Source organism: Argentina anserina, chromosome 2 (genome assembly GCF_933775445.1).
Source record: "Argentina anserina chromosome 2, drPotAnse1.1, whole genome shotgun sequence".
In the NCBI taxonomy this organism is placed as follows: Eukaryota; Viridiplantae; Streptophyta; class Magnoliopsida; order Rosales; family Rosaceae; genus Argentina; species Argentina anserina.
In genome coordinates, this window is record NC_065873.1 from 22,189,921 (window position 1) to 22,210,017 (window position 20,097).

Consider the following 20,097-nt stretch of genomic DNA (forward strand, 5'->3'; position numbering starts at 1 on the left):
ACCTTGGCATATTTACCCACTCAACTGACTAAAGTACTCACCTACAGCTTTCTTACCAGTTTTTAGCTATTACTCTCATACTCTGATAGCCTACACCCAGGTATTTAGGAAGAGTATTAGGGTTTGGGCAACAATGCTTTGAGGCAAATATCAAAATGATTTATTTCAGCTAACACGCTGGGGTTTACACATCGTCGAGTCCAGGAACATAAATGTAATGCTTTAAAGTTTGAAAAAGGAAAATTGCAAACCCGTGACAGCTGTGGGATTTGAACCCACGCCCTTTCGGACCAGAGCCTAAATCTGGCGCCTTAGACCACTCGGCCAAACTGTCCTATTGAGATTATTAATGGCATTCTACTATAGGTAATAAACAATTTGAAACCTAGAATTGTAAACCCAAGTGCGAAGTGAGGCAATTACGGTAAGATCTGATATATAGTTTGTACGTAGTTACGTACTTCATCACACAGTATTGGTTAAAGAAAAGGAAAAATACACATAAACTCGATCCATAATTCCACATATTACAATTCATAGAGTTTCTGAGTCAACACACAACCGACCATGTATATGTTTCCAATTCACCCCAGACTAAGAGTATGGCGTTACAAGCATGGTCATACTTGACTTGACCGATCGCGAGGGAGACAATGGAAACACATACCAACTCTGAACCGATCCGAAAACTACACTAGAAGAAGCAAACAAATGAAATTGGACATCTAAATGAGCAGTCAGTTACCCATGTTTCCCTTCTTCCCAGAAGTTCTACTAGCAACCATCTTGGGAGAGTAAGAAACACAGGAACGACAAATCCTACACAGCCTTCCTTCTGGGATTCCTTGATGGTGCACAGACACGGAAACCGACGTTGATGAGCTCCGGCAGATACTCACCATCACAAGCCGGTTCCAAAACCGCAGGCAAGTACATATCACTGTGGCACCAGAATACACTGTTCTCAAATTGCCTCAGAAGAGCCTCCTTCCCCTACACAACCACACAGACATTCACCAAACATTTCAATTGCAACTTCTAACGTCAAATTACAAATCAATCAAAACAATGACTAAATCAATATGTATAGGGGGGGACATGTACACTTTTTTTTTTTAACTCAAGACATGTACACTGTACACTGTGCTACACTGCTACTAAAGTATTGGGGTTTCTTGATCAAAAGATAGAAAGAACTAGACCTTACAAAAGTTATATTTTCATAGTTTCATTTCAAAAATTAGATGCACTTACAACCAAATTGATGAAAAAAAGAACGAAACCTCCAAGAAGATAGATGTTAGTATAAACCTGGATCTTGGCAGAGGTAATTTGACAAATCTTGTTGTTGACTCTCACATTCCATTCTCTGTTGTTATAGTACCGAAAAAACCTCAGTGCAGCAACAGGGCTGGTGAAGTTGACAAATGCATAACCCAGATTTGCAACTCTTTTGTCCTCCCAGTATTTCCTAATCAAAATTCAAATACATACAAGAGATTAATGAAGTTGAGGTTTTGTTAACAAAGCTATTGAAACCTTAAAATGGTAACTCACTGGAAATCCATTGGCAAATACACAAAATCGAACTCAGATTTGTACTCAGACTTCTTGTTTTCCTCGAAGCAGTGTCTTCTCAATATGGCCACCAAATCAGTCCTCCTGTAAATATCCATTAATTAACACTAAGTATCCAGATTACGATCTACTAATCATAAACTACTAAAAACACGAGCATGTAAATGGTACAAATAAAGACAGATATTTCTTTCAGGATCCAAAACATGTATGACACAGAAGGGTTATACGTGACAAAAGAACGACAAAACCATCTGTCAATTCGCTGTTACACGCATAATGTACAGAGGCAGAGGTCAAATAAAGTCAAAAGCACGCCCTAAACGCAGAGTATATTCGGCGTTTTAAATAGAGAGGAAGAAGAAGTACTCACCGGAACTGGTTGGGAATATTCTTGATCATCACTGTCGTACAGGACGATTTCTGGTTCGCTGAACGTGAAGGGAAAGTAATGACGTTCCCTTTGCTGTTCCTCTTCTTCTCCAACGACTTTTTGTTGCTCTGATCTTTGTGCTCTTCAAGCTTAGGTTTCCAAGCATGTCGTTTCCTGTCCTTCGAAGGACAGGGAAAGGAATGCTGCTTACGGCAGCTGACCGGAATATTGCGGTTCATGGCTTGGAGAAACGTTATGACACTTGGACGCTGCGTTGTGACTTTGTAGTGATCTTTTGGGACAAATGGTCGCCACTGCCATGAAGGGTTGCAGAAATAAGTCTGAATCTGAAATGTCTCGGCATTAGGGTTGAGGGGCTTAAAGTAGGTTTTGGATGGAAAGTGGAAGAAGGGTTTGGCGTTGGGGTTGAGATGCCTTGGGGGCATGGTGAGGACTTGTTGGTCTCTGACAATAGAACAAGCGGTAGTTGTGGATGAGGGTTGAACACTTGAACTGGGTTTATAACTTTATATTTATAAACTGGAACTATGGAGGAAGGGTTTTTGTTTTTCTGAAGACGAGTGTAGGTGGAGGGTTGATCTGAATTTGAAGCGGACGGTGGGGATTGAGAAGAGTTTGTTTCATATTTTGGTGCATAACATATCTCTGCAATGATAGAAATTGGGAAGCGGTATTACTCATTCTGTCTTTTCATTTTGGACAGTGCTCCCCTGCAATAACAAGACGAGGCTACTTTACGTACATCTCGGCGGCTAACATGAAATCATGAGAGAGAGAGAGAGAGAGAGAGAGAGAGAGATTCATGGATTAATGTATGAACAGGTTTACCCTGGTTTTCAATGAGCAGAGTTCTCAGGCCCAAAATAGGTAAGCTTCGAAAATGAAATGCAATAAACAAACAAGGGTTATCTGAATCTCTGGGTAGGGGGTCAATAGGACAAGGGATCCTCTGGATCAAAGTAAAAGGCAGCAGGATCCTCTATAAAAAACGACAGAAGGATCAGAAACTTTGGACTAATTGAGTAATATAGTTAGGGTTAGGGTTGTTGGATGAAGTGCACAAAGTTTATGAGAAGCTCTCTACAGTAATTTTTGACCTAGTGTGTCTAGTCTACTTAATTACATCTTCTCTTACAAAGTAGCTGTTAATTTTGGGCACGTAAAATAAAATTGGTCGTCTGCTTCCTTAATGTTCGCATGAACCGTTGGTTAATGGGTTAATTCTTCAAACAACTCAACATTAAAACTTCATATATAAAACCTAAGGAGAAGCTGACATGTTTCATGTTGGTTTATCAGTCATATATCACATCACTGATACGAACTCCTAAGCTCGAATACGGTTAATCAATTAATTAAAGAGAGGTCTTAAAAATCTTAAACGGTTTCGTAAGTACTTGGGTTTTCACGAGCTGTTGGTACTGGCATCCTGCTTTCAACTGTTGCAGTGTTCATATATTGAAAATTGAAAACACACAAGCAGACTACTCTAGGCTTCCAAATACGCAAAATATCTCAAGAATTACAATGTGAAGTCGTCCGAGTAATGCTGTATCAGTGTATCTATGCTTTGTCTTCTGCAACTTTGGGATTTTCCATTACACCAAAGTAGATAAGAAATTGAAACTCGGGTAATGCTCACATGCGATATCAGATATGAATTATAAGAATAGTACGTACTATAGATGGGCTTGTATATGTGGCTTCCTGCTTCCACATCTTTCATGATAGAGTGATACAAAATTTATGGCTAGCTAGGGCGCGCAATGCTTCCACATCCAACAAGACATACAAATTAGGGTTTGGGGATGCTATATGTACAAAAGTAACAAAACTGAGACATGTTCAAGGTGTTTCTTAACAAATGATATATACCGGCCAATTTGTCTATTACAAGCTCTTATATATACGTACGTACATTAATTAGCTATTTAACCAGAAAGATGGTAACACTGGTCACTGGAACTGGGTTTCCAACTTTTCATGGATAGAATTTCAAGTGAGGAGTACAGTCTTATTACTTTACTCAGGGTTTCCCCCTAATTAATTATAAGAGGGCATGCGTGTGCCTACTTTTGTAATAACCCTAAATTTCAATACATTATTTGATTTAATTTGAATTCTATAAAGTTATGAATTTCAGTTTAAATGAATATAATTGTTTGCAACTTTACGGAACGGAAACGGAAACGTTCTCGGAACGTTTAATAAGAAAAACGTTATGTTTCCGAACGAAATTATCGACTTTTATTCCGTCGCTCGGTTGCGAAAACTTTCTTCACGAAAGTTGTAGAGCTCGTCGATACGAGTTCGTAAGTATGTGACGCGTTCGAAACGGACATCGTACATAAAAGTTATTAACGTCGGAAGTTAGTTTCCGATTTGAAAACTGGTATAAATAGAACATTTATGAGATTAGGGTTTCCATAATTGGAAAACCCTCTCTCTCTCTCTCTCTCTCTCTCTCTCTCTCTCTCTCTCTCTCTCTCTCTCTTCCCTCCGCCTCCATCATCTCTCTCTCGGTTCTCACTCTCTTCCTCTCACCGATTCACTCCCTCTCCCTCTCACCGATTCATTCTCACTCTCTCCCTCTCACCGATTCACTCTCTCCCTCTCACCCGGAACTCTCTCACCTTCACCTCAGAAATCGCCTCCGTACGATCTGCCTCCCTAAGCCGCTGTGACATACACCGCCCATCTCTTCGACACCGCAAGGACCTCTGCAGCCACCCTTCAGCCTGCCAGCCCGTACCTCGCCGCCGTGAGGACCCCCGCGACGTCGCCACAATTTCTGCAAGTTCGGCACCGATCTCCTTCGCCACCACCGAGCTCAAGGCGAGCTTTCCACCATCGAATCGAGGTGAGATACATGCTAGGAATGATTGTGTGAATGTTGTGATGATTTTTGGTGTGTTTGGAGTGAGATCGAAGTGTGATAGAGGGGAGGGTTACCGCCGCCTAGAGGTGGCGCGTGGGGGAGCGTGGAAGGTGTAGGAGATGGTCTGCCACCGTAGGAAGGAAGAGGAAGAGATGAGGGAGAGTTTTGGGGCGGCGGTGGCGTGCTACGCGCCGTCCCTGGGCTCGGCGCGTGTGCCCCACGCGCCGCCACGTGCGGTGGCGTGAATAGTATACCAGAAGGGTATTTAGGTAATTTACTGCGTACGGTAAATGTAAAATGTAAATTTTATTTACGTACGGTAAATGTAATTAAATTTTACGTACGGTAAATGTAAATGTAAATTACTTTCAGTAATTGTAAAAAGTAATTTGTAAAAGGTAATTTAGTAAATTTTATTTACTGAGTTTGTATTTACATTTAAATAGTATGTATACGTACAGAAATACGTAAACATTTTGTATACGTACAGAAACAGTATGTATGCGTACATAAATACGTAAATAGTATGTATACGTATAGAAATACTTAAATAGTATGTATACATACAGAAATACGTATTACTTCGTGAATAGTAACCGTGATTAGTAACCGTGAATAGTAACCGTGAATAGTAACTTCGTATAAACAAAAAAAATTGCTGAACAGTAACCGTTTATTACTGTTTCGGCATTTAAAGGTTTACGAAATGTTTCTAAATTCTTTTCTTATCTTTTCAAGGTGATCAATAAAGCGAGGAAATGAATTATCTCCGGAAATTGTGGGATTACGCTCAAGTCATTAAGGTGAGTAAAATCTCACATAATTACGAATCTACCCTTGCGGTGATTCTAAGATATTTGCAAGAGTTTTTAATATTGAAATACGACATGTATACAATATAGTGGATTCTATATATATTGTATAAATGGTAATAAGTACATATATATATATATATAATTTGCTATATTATATACTGTTATGAATTCATCTGGATTTGGTTAATTCGATGACAAGCATGTGAGCTTAATATGGAGTTTGTTTAACGTTTCGTCTTCGGACATGTTTATAAATTATGACATGTATAAGATATAATCGATTATATATATATCGTATAAATGGTAAATAAATACATATATATATAGTTTGCTATATAATATATTGTTATGATTTTATTGTGATGATGTCATTTTGATGACAAGATATATCGAGCATGTGATTTTGATTTGTACAATATGATGTGAGATTATTGTACGTGATTTTAACATTGAGATTGTTAAAATGTTGATGTGTCTTCGGACGTGATTTGGTACAATATGATGTGAGATTATTGTACGTGTTTGGCAAGTCGGAACCTAGCCTTTGGCCGGGCGAAAGTTACGATACAGTTAGAGCTCTAGTCTGTCTGCCTTAGTACTGCATGTGAGGTAACGGGTGGTTATCTGCTCATGGGTACTCAGATTTTTTGGATGTTGGGTAGCGGGTGGCTATCCAATATCGGCGGTGTATTACGAGAGGGGTAACAGATGTGTACCAGCGTTCTTGGTACCCGTATTATAAATGCATTTGGGTAACCAGAAGGGTTACTTAATTTTCTCATGAGCGTTTCATTTCATATTCCTTTGGGACAACCAGATGGGCTGTCCATTGACTCATGAGGGCATTTATATTTGTTGATTTGTGATTTTTCGTATATTTTGATATGCGAATTATATTTTGATTTTACTCATACGAGCTATAAGCTTACCGGGTTTGTGTTTACAATCCCGGTGCACCAATTTGATGGTGTAGGGGATAATTCCGCAGGTGCTGATTAGTGGAGGTTGAGCGACGACTCCGGAGGCTCGAAGTCGTTCGTATCCTACTTGTGGTGAGGTTTTAGCGTGGATTTGTGTGTGAGAATTGGTGTGATTTTATTGTGAGATTTGTGAGTGATTTGTGAGGATTATTACATTTCCATTTTATGTATGGATTATAAATTTGGGTTGTAATAATTGGTTTGTCTGAGTTGTATTAAGAACTCAGAATTGATCCGCTGTGACATTTTAATGATTTCGATTTTATTGAGATTATTTTGTGTTAAACGACTTTAGAATTTTGAGTTTTTAAGCTCGAAATTTTGGGGTCGTTACAACTTTCCTGATATCTGTAATAACCCTATGTTTAAAACAATCTTTGGATTGATTTGAATACCATAAATTTGTGAAATTTAATTAAATGAATTTGATTTCTTGCGAATTTACGAAACGGAAACGGAAACGTTCTCGGAATGTTTAATTTGAAAAACGTAACGTTACCGCAACATATATATCGACTTTTATTCCGTTGTTCGGTTGCGAAAACTTCCTTCACGAAAGTTGTAGAGCTCGTCGATACGAGTGCGTGGACATGTGACACGTTCGAATCGGACGTCGGAGGTGAAAGTTATTAACGACGAAAGTTAATTTCCGATTTGGAAAATAGTATAAAAGGAAAAAAAATTGAGGGATTAGGGTTTCCATTTTCGGAAACCCTTCACCCCGCCTCCCTCTCTCCCTCTTTCTCTCTCCCTTCGCGATTTTCCCTCTCACCCGAGTCACTCTCCTTCTCCACATGATCGGTCGCCGATCTCGCACCCTCGAGGGATGTGTCCCTCACCACCGGCACCAACACCACCGCAAGCTCGACTCCTCCCTCTCCTGGGCAGGACGCGACCACCACCGTCACCGAGAAGCTACGCCGATCTCCTGCATCTCCTGCAACAACTGCCGTTGTCCAAGCTCCCTCCGACGAAACTAGGGTTCAAGGCAGGTGGGCTTCCTTCACTCTTCAACCTTAGAACCACCCACGGTCGGGGAGGGGGACTCGACGCCGCTCCTCACCCGAGTCGAGCACGGCCGAATCGACGAACTCCGGTGCTTCCAAGAGATCGATTAGGTGAGGATTTGATTTTAATTGGTTGTGATGATTGTTGTTGTAATTTTGGGATTGAAATGGAGTGATTTTGGAGGAGATCAGAGGTAGGAGTGGAATGGTGAACACCGCCGCCTTAGGCGGCGCGTGTGAGTGCGTGGAGTGGCCTAGAGGGGGCGTGAGGTAGTGGGGAGGAAGAGGAGGAAGAAAAGGAGAGAAATGGGGCGGCGGTGGCGTGCTACGCACCGGTTTTGGGCTCGGTGCGTGGGCCCCACGCGCTGTCACAGTGAGTGGCGCGTGAGCGCCACGTGCGACTGCATGAACAGTGTTTCTGAAAAGGGTAATTTTGTAATTTATTTTTACGTACGGTAAATATAAATTTTATTTACGTACGGTAAATGTAAATGTAAATTACTTTTAGTAAAAGTAAAAAATAATTTTGGAAGGGTAATTCGGTAATTATTATTTACTGAGACAATACGTACATTTGAATAGTATTTATACGTACATAAATACATAAACAGTATGTATTCGTACAGAGATACGTATTGGATATGTATTTGTACATTAATACATAAATAGTAAATACGTGAATAGTAAACAGTGAATAGTGAATAGTGAATTCGTAAAAACCGAAAATTGCTGAACAGTAACCGAATATTACTGTTTCGACATTTAAAGGTTTACGAAACGTTTCTAAATTCTTTTCTTTTCTTTTCAAGGTGATCGATAAATCAAGGAAAGAAATTATCTTCGGAAATTGTGGAATCACGCTCGAGTCGATAAGGTGAGTAAAATCTCACATATTTACGAATCTACCTTTGCGGTGAATTCAAGATTTTTACAAGAGTTTAAATATTGAAATACGACATGTATATGATAAGTGGATTATATATATATTCGTATAAATGGTAAATAAGTACTTATATATATAGTTTGCTATATTATATACTGTTATGAATTCATTGGAATTGGTCATTTCGATGACGATAATTATATATTGAGCATATGACTTAATTTGTACAATAATGAGTAGATTATTGTACATGGTTTTAACATTGAGAATTGTTAAATCGTTTTGTCTTCGGACGTGTTTAAGAAATATGACATGTATACAATAAAGCGGATTATATATATATATATTGTATAAATGGTAAATAGGTACAAATATATATAGTTTGATATATTATATACTGTTAAGATTTTGTTTGTAAATTATGATCACAGTGGTGATGAGAATTATATATTGAGTATGTGATGAAATTTGTACAATAATGAGTAGATTATTGTACGTGTTTATGTCTTCGGACCAGTCTTCGGACGTGTTGGCATGTCGGAACCTAGCCTTTGGCCGGACGAAAGTTACGATACAGTTAGAGCTCTAGTCTGTCTGCCGGACATCGGGTAACGAGGAGGTTGCCTGATGTCAGACATAGGGTAGCGAGGAGGTTGCCCTATGTCGGGTGTTGGGTAGCGAGGAGGTTGCCCAACGTCGGCGGTGTACTATGTGAGGGGTAACAGAGGTGTACCAGCGCTCATTAGTACTCGTATTATAAATACATTTGGGCATCAGAAGAGTTGCCCAAATTCTCATGAGTACTTTCATTTTCATATTTTTGGGACACCCAGATGGGCTGTCCATTGACTCATGAGTACATTTATATTTATTGAGTCGTGGTTTGATGTATATGTTGATATGCAATATATATTTCGTTTTATTTTACTCATACGAGCTGTGAAGCTTACCGGGTTTGTATTTACAATCTCAGTGCATCAATTCGATGGTGTAGGGGATACTACTGCAGGTGTCGATTAGTGGGAAATCGAAGGACGACTCCGGAGACTCGAAGTTTTTCATTTTCCTGCTTGTGGTGAGGGTTTTATTATAAATTTGTGTGAGAGACTTTGTGAGAATTTAATTATGAGTTGTGAGAGATTGTGAGAATTATTACATTTCCATTTTATGTAACGTTGAATTATAAATTTGGTTTGTAATAATTGGTTGTCTGAGTTGTATTGTGAACTCAGTAATGGTCCGCTGTGCATTTAAATGATTTCGATTTTATTGAAATTGTTTAGTGTTTAACGACTTTAAAATTTTGAGTTTTTTTTAAGCTTGAAATTTTAGGGTCGTTACAGTATCACTACACCAGCTAGTTTCAGTGTCAAGGTGCATTAAACCTCCAAAGATGGAAAAATACCACCACTAGCTTCATTTTAACATAATAATTATACCCTTATTTGTGTGGGTACAGTGCAGAGATGCAACTATCTGTTTCATTTAGCACATCTACAACGTACTCGATCATGACCAGTTAGCTTACTGTGGATATACATATTGAGTTACGTACCTATATAATAATATTAACACGAAGCTATTCGCAGCTGGTCAGGCATTTCACCACGTACTACAAACTTATGCTCAATTCCTTCATGTACTGATGCACGTCCTGTGACCCAGAACTAGCTCGTGCTTAGAACAAAACCATAATCTAGCTAGCTAGCTAGTTTAGATTTAAGCTCATCTTTGGCACAATGCTTGAGAAAGTAAGAATTTCAATCCATTGAAAAAGTTGAATCGGTAGAATATCTTTCAATGCTTTCATAGCTAGGAGCCTTGGACAAATTATTGTCATGATATCGTTAATTGGTATGTGGTGACTGGTGAGTCCGATGTGCTTTCATAGAATGGCTTCTGTAATCTCTGTTTCTGACTTGTGCTTTTCCCTTCCTATATATTGTGAAGGAAATGGTATCAATTAACTAATACCTGGTGAATTTTAACTTACATGAGCTTGATTAAATCTTACAAGCCAGTATCCTCTATGATAATTACCATTACCTCCATCACATGTATGTAGATAACGGATAATAATTTCTACTAGATAAAATCGAGGAATAAAAATATTCTAGTTTTGATAGCAACACAAACGTACTGAAGCAACGCCATTGCAGTAAGTATCTAGAAACAAAATTAACAAATTCACAGCAAACACTTGGAACGAAAATAATTGAATGACATCGTATCAAAAAAAATATTTGAATGACATAGAGATCTTTATTTTCTTTTTTTCCCCTCCAAAAACCATCGCCGCTGTACGTATAAGAATAGCTGCCAATGGCACCAACAATCATGTTTGCAATTTCATTATCATCCCCGGGTGTCGGACACGTATAAGATAACGATAAATTAATATCATGACACGATTAAGGTCCCCACGATTAAGTTGGTTGAGAATCCAGAGTAATTATTTTACGTACTCGGAACACTACGTGACACTGTCATGTGATGTACTTAACTAATTACATGTACATGGTGAAAGAGATAAAAAAATATTTAAATATTAGTAACCGATCAGATTCAAACACAGTAAAAATAGATAAATAATATTAATTAAAAAAGATACGCCACATAGACTATGTACATGATATATATAATAATTTTTCATCTGGATGTGGTATTCAACTATTGGGAGGTTTACCAATTCGATTAGGCACGAAAAGATTGGACTAGGATTTAAGATTTGGGAAATTAGGTATTGATTCTTGAGTAGTTATTTTGTGTACCTGTCACACCACGTGACACTGCCATGTGGTGTACCCAGCCAACCATATTATGTTATGGTATAATTAACATGTACGCGGTAAAAATAGAAAAAAAAATTATTTTTCCATATAATAACCAATCAGAAATAACCATAATAAAATATATCAGTATCATTAAGAGGTATGTGGCGTGTGGGTATCTTGCACCGATGTAAGGTAGCCAACTCTAACGACCAATCAGGACTACTACATTGTATAAGAAAACAGTAAATTCCATTGAAATAGGTCAAACTCCTTATGCGGTTCGGCCGGCTCCTCATCCGATCCCAAGCCTTAAAGCCAATTATTTTACGCAAGCTCCATCTATTATCTCCAGTCTAAATGGGCCTACAAAGCAACTTTCGTAATCAACCCAACCTCGACAGAAGATAAAGATAACACAGTCGGGAGAAGTCGGAGGGCTTGTGAATGTTGCTAATTTGACACAGTGGGTAACCCACTTCAGTTGTTTCTGGTAGTTAGTGTCATGTAGTATATAATGCGTTACATTGCATTAACATATTATTTTTGGTAATGAAACTATAAATGCATCGAGACATTTTCGTATGTTCGTTTACTTGAACTACATGAGAATTTTACAGCCAACAATTGAATTGAGATCTTAACTATGAACCAATTTAAAATTGTAAAGGCTAAGTAACATTAGTCACATTAAACTTGAAAATAAACAGATTTCAAGTCATTTAGACTATTAACCAAAGTATTTATGCTTCATTATTTTTATTAAATAACCGCAATGTATAGTTGTTTTAAACCGTAATTCAGAGAAAATATTCTCATGTTCTTCCATATAATGAGTGTCTTGTTTCAAGAACGTCTCATATCTAACGCTTATATATTTCGACCATCATGTTTATGACTTCAATGAAACGATGTTACACCAAAAGAAATCAATCTGAACTAGGTGCATATACACATCCAACATGAAAATGTCAAATTTCAGGCACATGTTGCGGTCAACAAGAGGGAAGATTCAATATGTATCAATATACGACACAACTTCCAAATACTGAATTGGAAGTCAAGTACTAAGTTATGGTAACTCAATTCAATAAACAGTGACAAATTCCATCACAATGGTATAAGTGACAATTTTCTTCAAAAACCAATGGTATAAGCGACAATTGTTGTCGCAACCAATGTTTGTCACATTTTTTCAAACATTGTAGCCACACACTACGGCTACGGATGTAACAGCGGCACTCCCAGCTGCTCTGAAAACTCGGTAGCAGGAGAATCATATCCTTGTATACCACCCGAGAAGCGAAAGAATCGGGTTGAAAATGAAATGGAGGTTGAAAGTCCCTGATGAAAGACAAAATTCAGAGGAATGTAAATTTTCATGAAAGTAACAACGTTAATTAAAATATACTTGTTTGTCTTCCAAATAAACAGCGTATTATAGTTGCTCTCGCTTAATTCCATGATCATGCTTGAATCCACGAATGCATCGCGAAGTAACTCTCGCCGTTCGATTTCGTGTCGTCATGTGATAAATTTCACCAAAATGAAAACATATGGTTAGTTTAAATTCATCACATATAAAAATCAGTAAAATTAAAATCAAATTACTGAAACAAAACAACTGTGGTAAAACTAATTTTTTTTTACCTGGGGCGAATTTACCATGCCTTTTTTACCTATTTACCAAGAGGTAAACCCTCTAAGACTAGTCGGGTCATGAAGAACATCAATGTTGGTCAAACCCCAAAAATCCGGGTGTAGGGACCTAGCGGCACCATGCTAGTGTCGGAGTATGCATGCGACATCGGGGAGGCTCGACCAACGTCGAGGTCAAGGCGCGAGCTCCGATCTGGGAGCGGTTTCGTCGTCGGCACATCGTCATCGCCTGGGTTGCGGTGCGGGGTCGTCCATGGTTTTGAGGCTCAGGCCGCCGTTGTCGGGTTTTGGGTTTAGGTGCAGAGCGAGGCATGCACACGGCTGAGTTTCCGGATTGACAGCGCTAGGTCTCTCGATGATGCAGATGCGATCTAGACGTGGGGGCTCGTCGGCAGGTCGACTGGAGAAGAAGGCGGGGTACCCAGAGCGAATTTCTGGGTTCCCTAAGTCTACACTGATTTTTTTTTAGCATAAAATTTTCATCTTGTATCGAATTTTTTCACGACAAAAGGAATTTTGCGTCTTCTTTTGTCGAATTATTTTCATGATTGAAATAATTTTTTTAGAAACTAGGGTTCTAGATCTAGGAACTCAGGGTTAGAACTACGTGCTGATAACGTATTATAAAAGAATGTAATACACATTGAATAGAGAGAAGTATCATCTTTATTCATTGATAAGGAGGTCTTATATATAGGCACTACATTGAGTATTATGTAAATTCAGGGATTATATATCATTTCTTAACTAGTCTAACATATACTAATTAGGACAAGATACACCGGAAGATTATAAAGAGTAATTTTCCTACAACAATATTTAGTTTTTTTCCTAGCCTATTGTTTTTGTTTCTATAAGTCATACAATAATTTTTTTTCCTTTTAATTATGTTACAATTCGGTTATAGTTCTTTAAAGAATAGACATATGTTATGTACTAAGTTTGGATATCGGCTCTAGAAAATGTATGTAATGGTTATTCAAGCCTTTATTTTATAAAAATCAGTGATTTGACATAAAAAATCATCATTTATTTCTTTTATATGGAAGCAAGTACAATTTTCTTCTACGTACTCTATCAAAATGGTAACCTTGGCTTTTGAATGGTCAGGAAAAAAATTATTGTGAACCAAACTTGAATGATTATCTTCTTATTTTCCTCTTATTCATTTTTGCGAAATCATTAGCATTTTGGATCATATTTTTTTGACCTTTTTAAGACTACTGTGTATATAAATTAAAATTAGAAAGCTTCATAAATCTGGTCGATCGTCCACCACTACAAGTCTATAAGGCACTGGCCTGATAGTATCTTTTAGCTTTTAGGAATTATAAATTTTAATTGAAAAAGGAATAGATACTCTAATTTGGATAAAGAGTAGTATTCTAGTTAGATTAAGATTTATATAGTTTTAGACTCTAAATAGAGGTTTGGGTCTAGAGCCAAAACCAAAGCGAAACAGTTGGTGTTATTGTAGCAAAAAGGTAAATGTTAAAACACCGAAATTTCAAGTGATAAAACTCGAAAACGAAGTCATGAAAAACTCTAAAACAATCTCAAATAATTTGAAATCATCTTATAGTCACAGTGTATAGAATCTGAGTTCAGAGTACGACTCAATCGATTTGATTATTACAAAACCAGTTTAAAATTCAATATTATAACAAATTGAAATGTAAAATCTGCTAAATTCTCACCACAAATAGAATAAATAAACTTCGACAATCTTCAGTGAAAGCCCTTCAATACTGCTAATCCGCATCTGCAGAACTATCACATACACCATCGAATAGATGCACTGGGATTGTAAACACAAACTCGTTAAGCTTTACAGTTCGTATGAGTAAACCAATAGTATAAACACATGTCGCATGATAAGAAAATACCAGAGGCATTTAAAAATAAATGTGTTTGTAAACATTGGACAACCAGATTGGTTGTCCAATAACAACTGAAAATATAAGCACTCATGACACATTGGGAAACTCATATGTTTACCCAATTACATTTTAAATACGGGTACTCATGAGACCTAGGTTGTAATACCCCGAAAATTCATATCTAATTTCCAATGAGTTTCCTAATATTGCTAAGTTGGTCATTGCCCAATTTTATTTCACGAGGATGAAAACGAAAGGATTCGAAAGATTAATTATTCGGGAACGTTCAATTTGACGAGTCTAAGAGTTGACTTTTGACTCATTGGGTTTCTTAGAAAACTTCTTACATGAAAGTCGTATAGCTCGTCGATATGAATTCGTGGACACGCGGTACGCCTAAATCAGAGTTTGTATGAAGAAGTTACGAATCAAAAGGTACTTTGGACATTTTTGGAAAATAGTATAAATAAGGGAATTAAAGATAAAAATGGGGAGAAAAATCATAAATTCTCTCCCCGAGCGGCCGACTTTGGGCCGTCGGATCTCCGCCGTCCGGCAACCATAGAACGGCTCACCGGTCACGTTTGAAAAGGTTGATGCGTCCCCTGTCGATTGGTGGCAGCGCCACCCGCCATCTCGCCGCCGTTTAGGAGCGGTGAAGCCCGGAATTTCTCCCGAAAATGCTTATTTCGCCGAAGTTCAACTCGTCGGATCTCCCTCCTGCGACAACCAATTGGTAAGATTCTTATCCCATTTTGAAGGTCTCCTTCCATACTAAAAACCCTCCAAAAGATTTAACCTAAATCGTTGTGTTCTAGGAGAATTGAAGAAAATAAATCCTAAGTTTTAAATTGGGTTTTTCGGTTTTTGTTAAATTGAAGTGTTTAGTCTCAGAATTAGACTTTGTGGTGAACTAAAAAGTTGTTAGAAATGTCATTTAGATTGTGGTGGTGAAATTTGGTGATTATTGGTGGCGGTCGGTGAATAGTATTGCCGCATGCACAGTACTGTGAACAATGTTCATGAACAGTTACTCTAAACATTGTTCGTGCACATATACTGTGAACAGTGTTCTGTAAAACAGTGTACCCGAACAGTGTTTTATGAACAACATTTAGTTGTACTGAAATTGTCACCTGATATTTTACGTATCATTTTCTAAGCATTTTATCATGCTATTAGGTGATCGACGAAACGAGTGAGGAAATTACTTTCAGTGTCGTGGAAGTTGCACACAAGAAATAAGGTGAGTAAACCTCACAATGATCATCATGATCGAAGTAATATTATAATTATTGAATTTAGTTTGCGTTGTCACTATAGTCGTTGCATCACTAGTTATAAATTACGTGAACTTGATCGTCTACGGTTCATGGGTAAATGAAAACACTATTTTAATAAATGATTTTAAAAAAGTTTAGTGATTATGGACTATGTTGAATGTGAGTAAATCTCACTATGACGAGTCTACCCTTGGCGGTGACTCATATTTACGTTTCATTAAAGATCGAACTATAACATGTATATAATATAGTGGGTTGTGTATGTGTATAAAATGGTAAATACGATACATATATATATATATATGAGTTGCTATATTATATACTGTTACGTTCTTATTTCCAAATTAATTATACTGTGACAACTATATTTACTTTATTTGAGCAAGAGTCGCTTGTTGTGGTACATAAACATGGATAGATTGTTAATGTACGTGGTTTTAACATTTAGTTTTGTTAAAATGTTTTATGTCTTCAGACGTGTTTTTTTTTTCTTCAGACGTATTTTCTGTCTACGGACGTGTTTTTCTATCTTCTGACGTGTTTTTCTGTCTTCGGACCAGTCTTCGGACGTGTTGGCATGTTGGAACCTAGCCTTCGTCGAGCGACAGTTACGATTCAGTTAGAGCTCTAGTCTGTCTGCCGGTGTACTGCATAAGGGGTAACATATGGGTTACATGCTTATGAGTACCCATATTTTTGGATTAGATAACATATAGGTTGCCCAATGTCTGACGGCGTACTGCATGAGGGGTAACAGATGAGTACATGGGTCTCATGAGTACCCGTATTATAAATGTATTTGGGTAAACAGATGGGTTACCCGATTTTTTCATGAGCACTTATATTTTCAGATATTATTGGAGAATCAGATGGGCCGTCTTGTGACTCATGAGTACATTTAAAATTAAATGTTTTCAGTATTTTTCTCGTGTATACTATGTGTGTTATACTGTTGGTTTACTCATACGAGCTACAAAACTTACCGGATTTGTGTTTACAATCCCGGTGCACCTATTCGATGGTGTAGGGGATAGTTCTGCATGTATGGATTATCAGAATTAGAGGGCTTTCTCTGAAGATTGTCTAAGATTTCTTTATGCTGTTTGTGGTGAGGATTGAGTGAATTTTACATTTTCATTGGTTGTGTATTATTCAAATCCACTGAGTCATGATGTGGACTTAGTTTCAATACACGGTTATGATAAAATGATTTCAATATATTTGAGATTGTTTAGAGTTTTCATGGCTTCGAATTTGAATTTTTATCTTTGAATTTCGGGGTTGTGACATAGGTACTCATCTGTTACCCCTCATGTAGTACGCCGCCCAATAATAGGCAACCCATATGTTACCCAATATCGTACAAAAATATGGATACTGATGAGACTCAGGGAACCCATATATTACCTCTCATGTAGTATACCGGCAGACAGACTAGAGGTGGAATTGAAACGTAACTGTCACCAAGCCAAGACTTGGTTCCAATCTAGGATGCATGGAATCGAGTGCGGGTACGTGGAAGCGCGGAAGCGTTTTTTTTTTTCAAAAATTAAGGAAGCGGGTGCATTTTAAAAGCGTCGAAATAATATATATATATATATATATTATTTTTATCTTTTATTTTTAAATTATTTTAGCAAGTATTAAAAATTATTGGATAACTATTAATAACTTATTTTTTAAACCATAATTATCCTTGGTTATAGTAATATTAAAGCTTCCTTTCAAAATTTAATCAAAAAATGTCCAGTATAATGTGAAGGTGTTGGGCACATGGAAGTCAAATAGACATCACTGGATGAAATTGAATTAAAAAATGTTCGTCTTATCTCTGTCTCATCTTGATTTTCTTTATATCTCTACCCAGCTCTTCATCTTCTCTCTGACACATAGTAGAACAATTGATGATATTCATCTTTAAACGCTTAAAGAAATTAAAAGAAGATGAGATGACAAGAAAAGACTCAAGACATTGATTGAAGAAATAGAGGTAGGTAAGGAATCGTGTTTCCAATTTGGAAGCCAACGCTTCCGTCGCGCTTCCAATCTGGAACCCAACGCTTCCACCGCTCTCCCAAACCCTCTTTTCCCCAAATTGCGCTTCCCCGCACTTTCGAAGCGGGAATTGGTCGTCAAGCCAAGCTTCCGTGCTACGTATGTTCCGATTACTGCCAACACGTATGAACACAGAAAAAAAAACGTTTTAACAAGACTCAAAGTTAAAACTACGCATTATAACAATTCACACATGTTATTGTATACCAAGCATCTTTTTGTCAAATAAAATAAATATAGTTGTCATAGTAAAACTCATTTAGAAATAAGAACGTGTCAATATATAATAAAGCAACTCATATATATGTATCGTATTTACCTTTTTATACACATACACAACTCACTATATCATATACATGTCATAGTTCGATCTTTTAATAAAACGTAAATATGAGTCACCGCCAACGGTAGACTCGTCATAGTGAGGTTTACTCACCTTATTTTCCTGAGTGTAATTTCCACGACACCGAGAGCAATTTCCTCACTCGTTTTGTCGGTCATCTAGTTGCATAATAAGTGGTCAGAAACGTCATGTAAAACCTCAGATGTTGAATCAGTACACTGTTTACTATTCAACACTTTACGATTTTTACGTAATTACTGTTCACCGATTTACTATTCTGAAATTACTTTTACAAATTACCGTTCAAAAATTACTTTTATAATTCACTTTTACAAAATTACTATTCAGAATTTACTGTTCATGTGACGGCGTACGTGGCGGCGCGTGGGGCTTATGCGCCACCCTACGGCAGCCGTACGTGGCGCTCATGTGCTGCCTACAGTGGATACGAGTGGTGCTCACGCGCCACCTCTAATGGCGCGCGTGGGTTGCCCACAACCACCCAAATCTCACTCCTCTGCTCTCCTCCTCCCTTCCACGTCCTAATGTCATCTCTCCGCCACCTCAAATTCTCCCACGCGCCGCCCAAGGCGGCGGTATGCATGCTCTGAAACATCATCCAATCACAACACATTCAACATCAAAAATGTAGATCGTACGAAGAGAGAAGTTTTCGTACCTCAATCGGAACCTAGGATCGCCGGCAAGTCGTCGGAGAAGCTTGAGACGCCAACGGTGATCGGTTTCGCTGAGGGTGAAGTGCGGCGCGATTCGAGCTCCAAATTGCTTGCATATGGCACCGAGGGGTGAGGCTTGGTGGAAATAAGCTATCCCCGAGCGCTTGCGTCGCGGGAGACGAAGTTTGGACGAAGACGAGTTACAGGATCTTCCAATTGTCGAACGAGCTTCGATGCGGTGAGCGGCGGCATATAGCGTCCAAGGGTAGGAGCTGAAGGCCGTGCAATGCCTTTGAGACCGGCGGTGAGGGCCATGGTGGCCAGAGAGGCGAGATCGCCGAAGGTGCTTCCTTTGAGAGGGGGTCAGGGTCGAGGGGAGGGAGAGGGCTGCGGGGAGAGAGAGAGAGAGAGAGAGAGAGAGAGAGAGAGAGAAGGACGGTTTCCAATTTTGGAAATTAGGGTTTTCCAAAACTTCCCTTTTATACATTTACCAATTTCCGTCGATAATAACTTTCACATGCGATGTCCGATTTGGACGCGTGACGTGTCCACTGTAATATTCCGATTTTTTGAAACGATTTAATGAATTGTTTCTAAGTTTATAAAGTTTGTGAAATTCGTTAATCGTGTTTGTTCCGTTTTGTGACGTCGGAAATCGGAAACGGAAACGTTATCAAAACGTTTAGTTAGAAAAATGTTATGTTTCCGCGACGTGAGAATTGACTTTTACTCCGTCGTTCGTTTGTGAAAACTTCCTTAACGAAAGTTGTAGACCTCGTCGATAGGAGTTCGTGGACATGTCACGCGTTCGAATCGGACGTCGGACGTGAAAATTATTAATGTCGCAAGTTAGTTTCCGATTTTGGAAACGAGTATAAAAAGGAAATTATTGAG

At 38.2% G+C, this 20,097-nt stretch overlaps 1 protein-coding gene and 1 non-coding gene across 2 annotated transcripts; both read right to left on the minus strand.

Moving 5' to 3' along the window:
- Positions 1–254: 254 nt before the first annotated feature.
- On the minus strand, positions 255–334 carry TRNAL-UAG (transfer RNA leucine (anticodon UAG)). The gene has a single exon. It is a non-coding gene; the product is annotated as a tRNA-Leu (tRNA).
- A 485-nt stretch (positions 335–819) lies between these two features.
- On the minus strand, positions 820–2,397 carry LOC126784180 (protein terminal ear1 homolog). Its single transcript, XM_050509664.1, has 4 exons — positions 1,952–2,397; positions 1,558–1,662; positions 1,312–1,471; positions 820–993 (listed from the first exon to the last, which is right to left on the minus strand). The coding sequence occupies exons 1-4, from the start codon at positions 2,395–2,397 to the stop codon at positions 820–822; spliced, it is 885 nt and encodes a 294-aa protein (XP_050365621.1).
- Between the last annotated feature and the right edge of the window lie 17,700 nt (positions 2,398–20,097).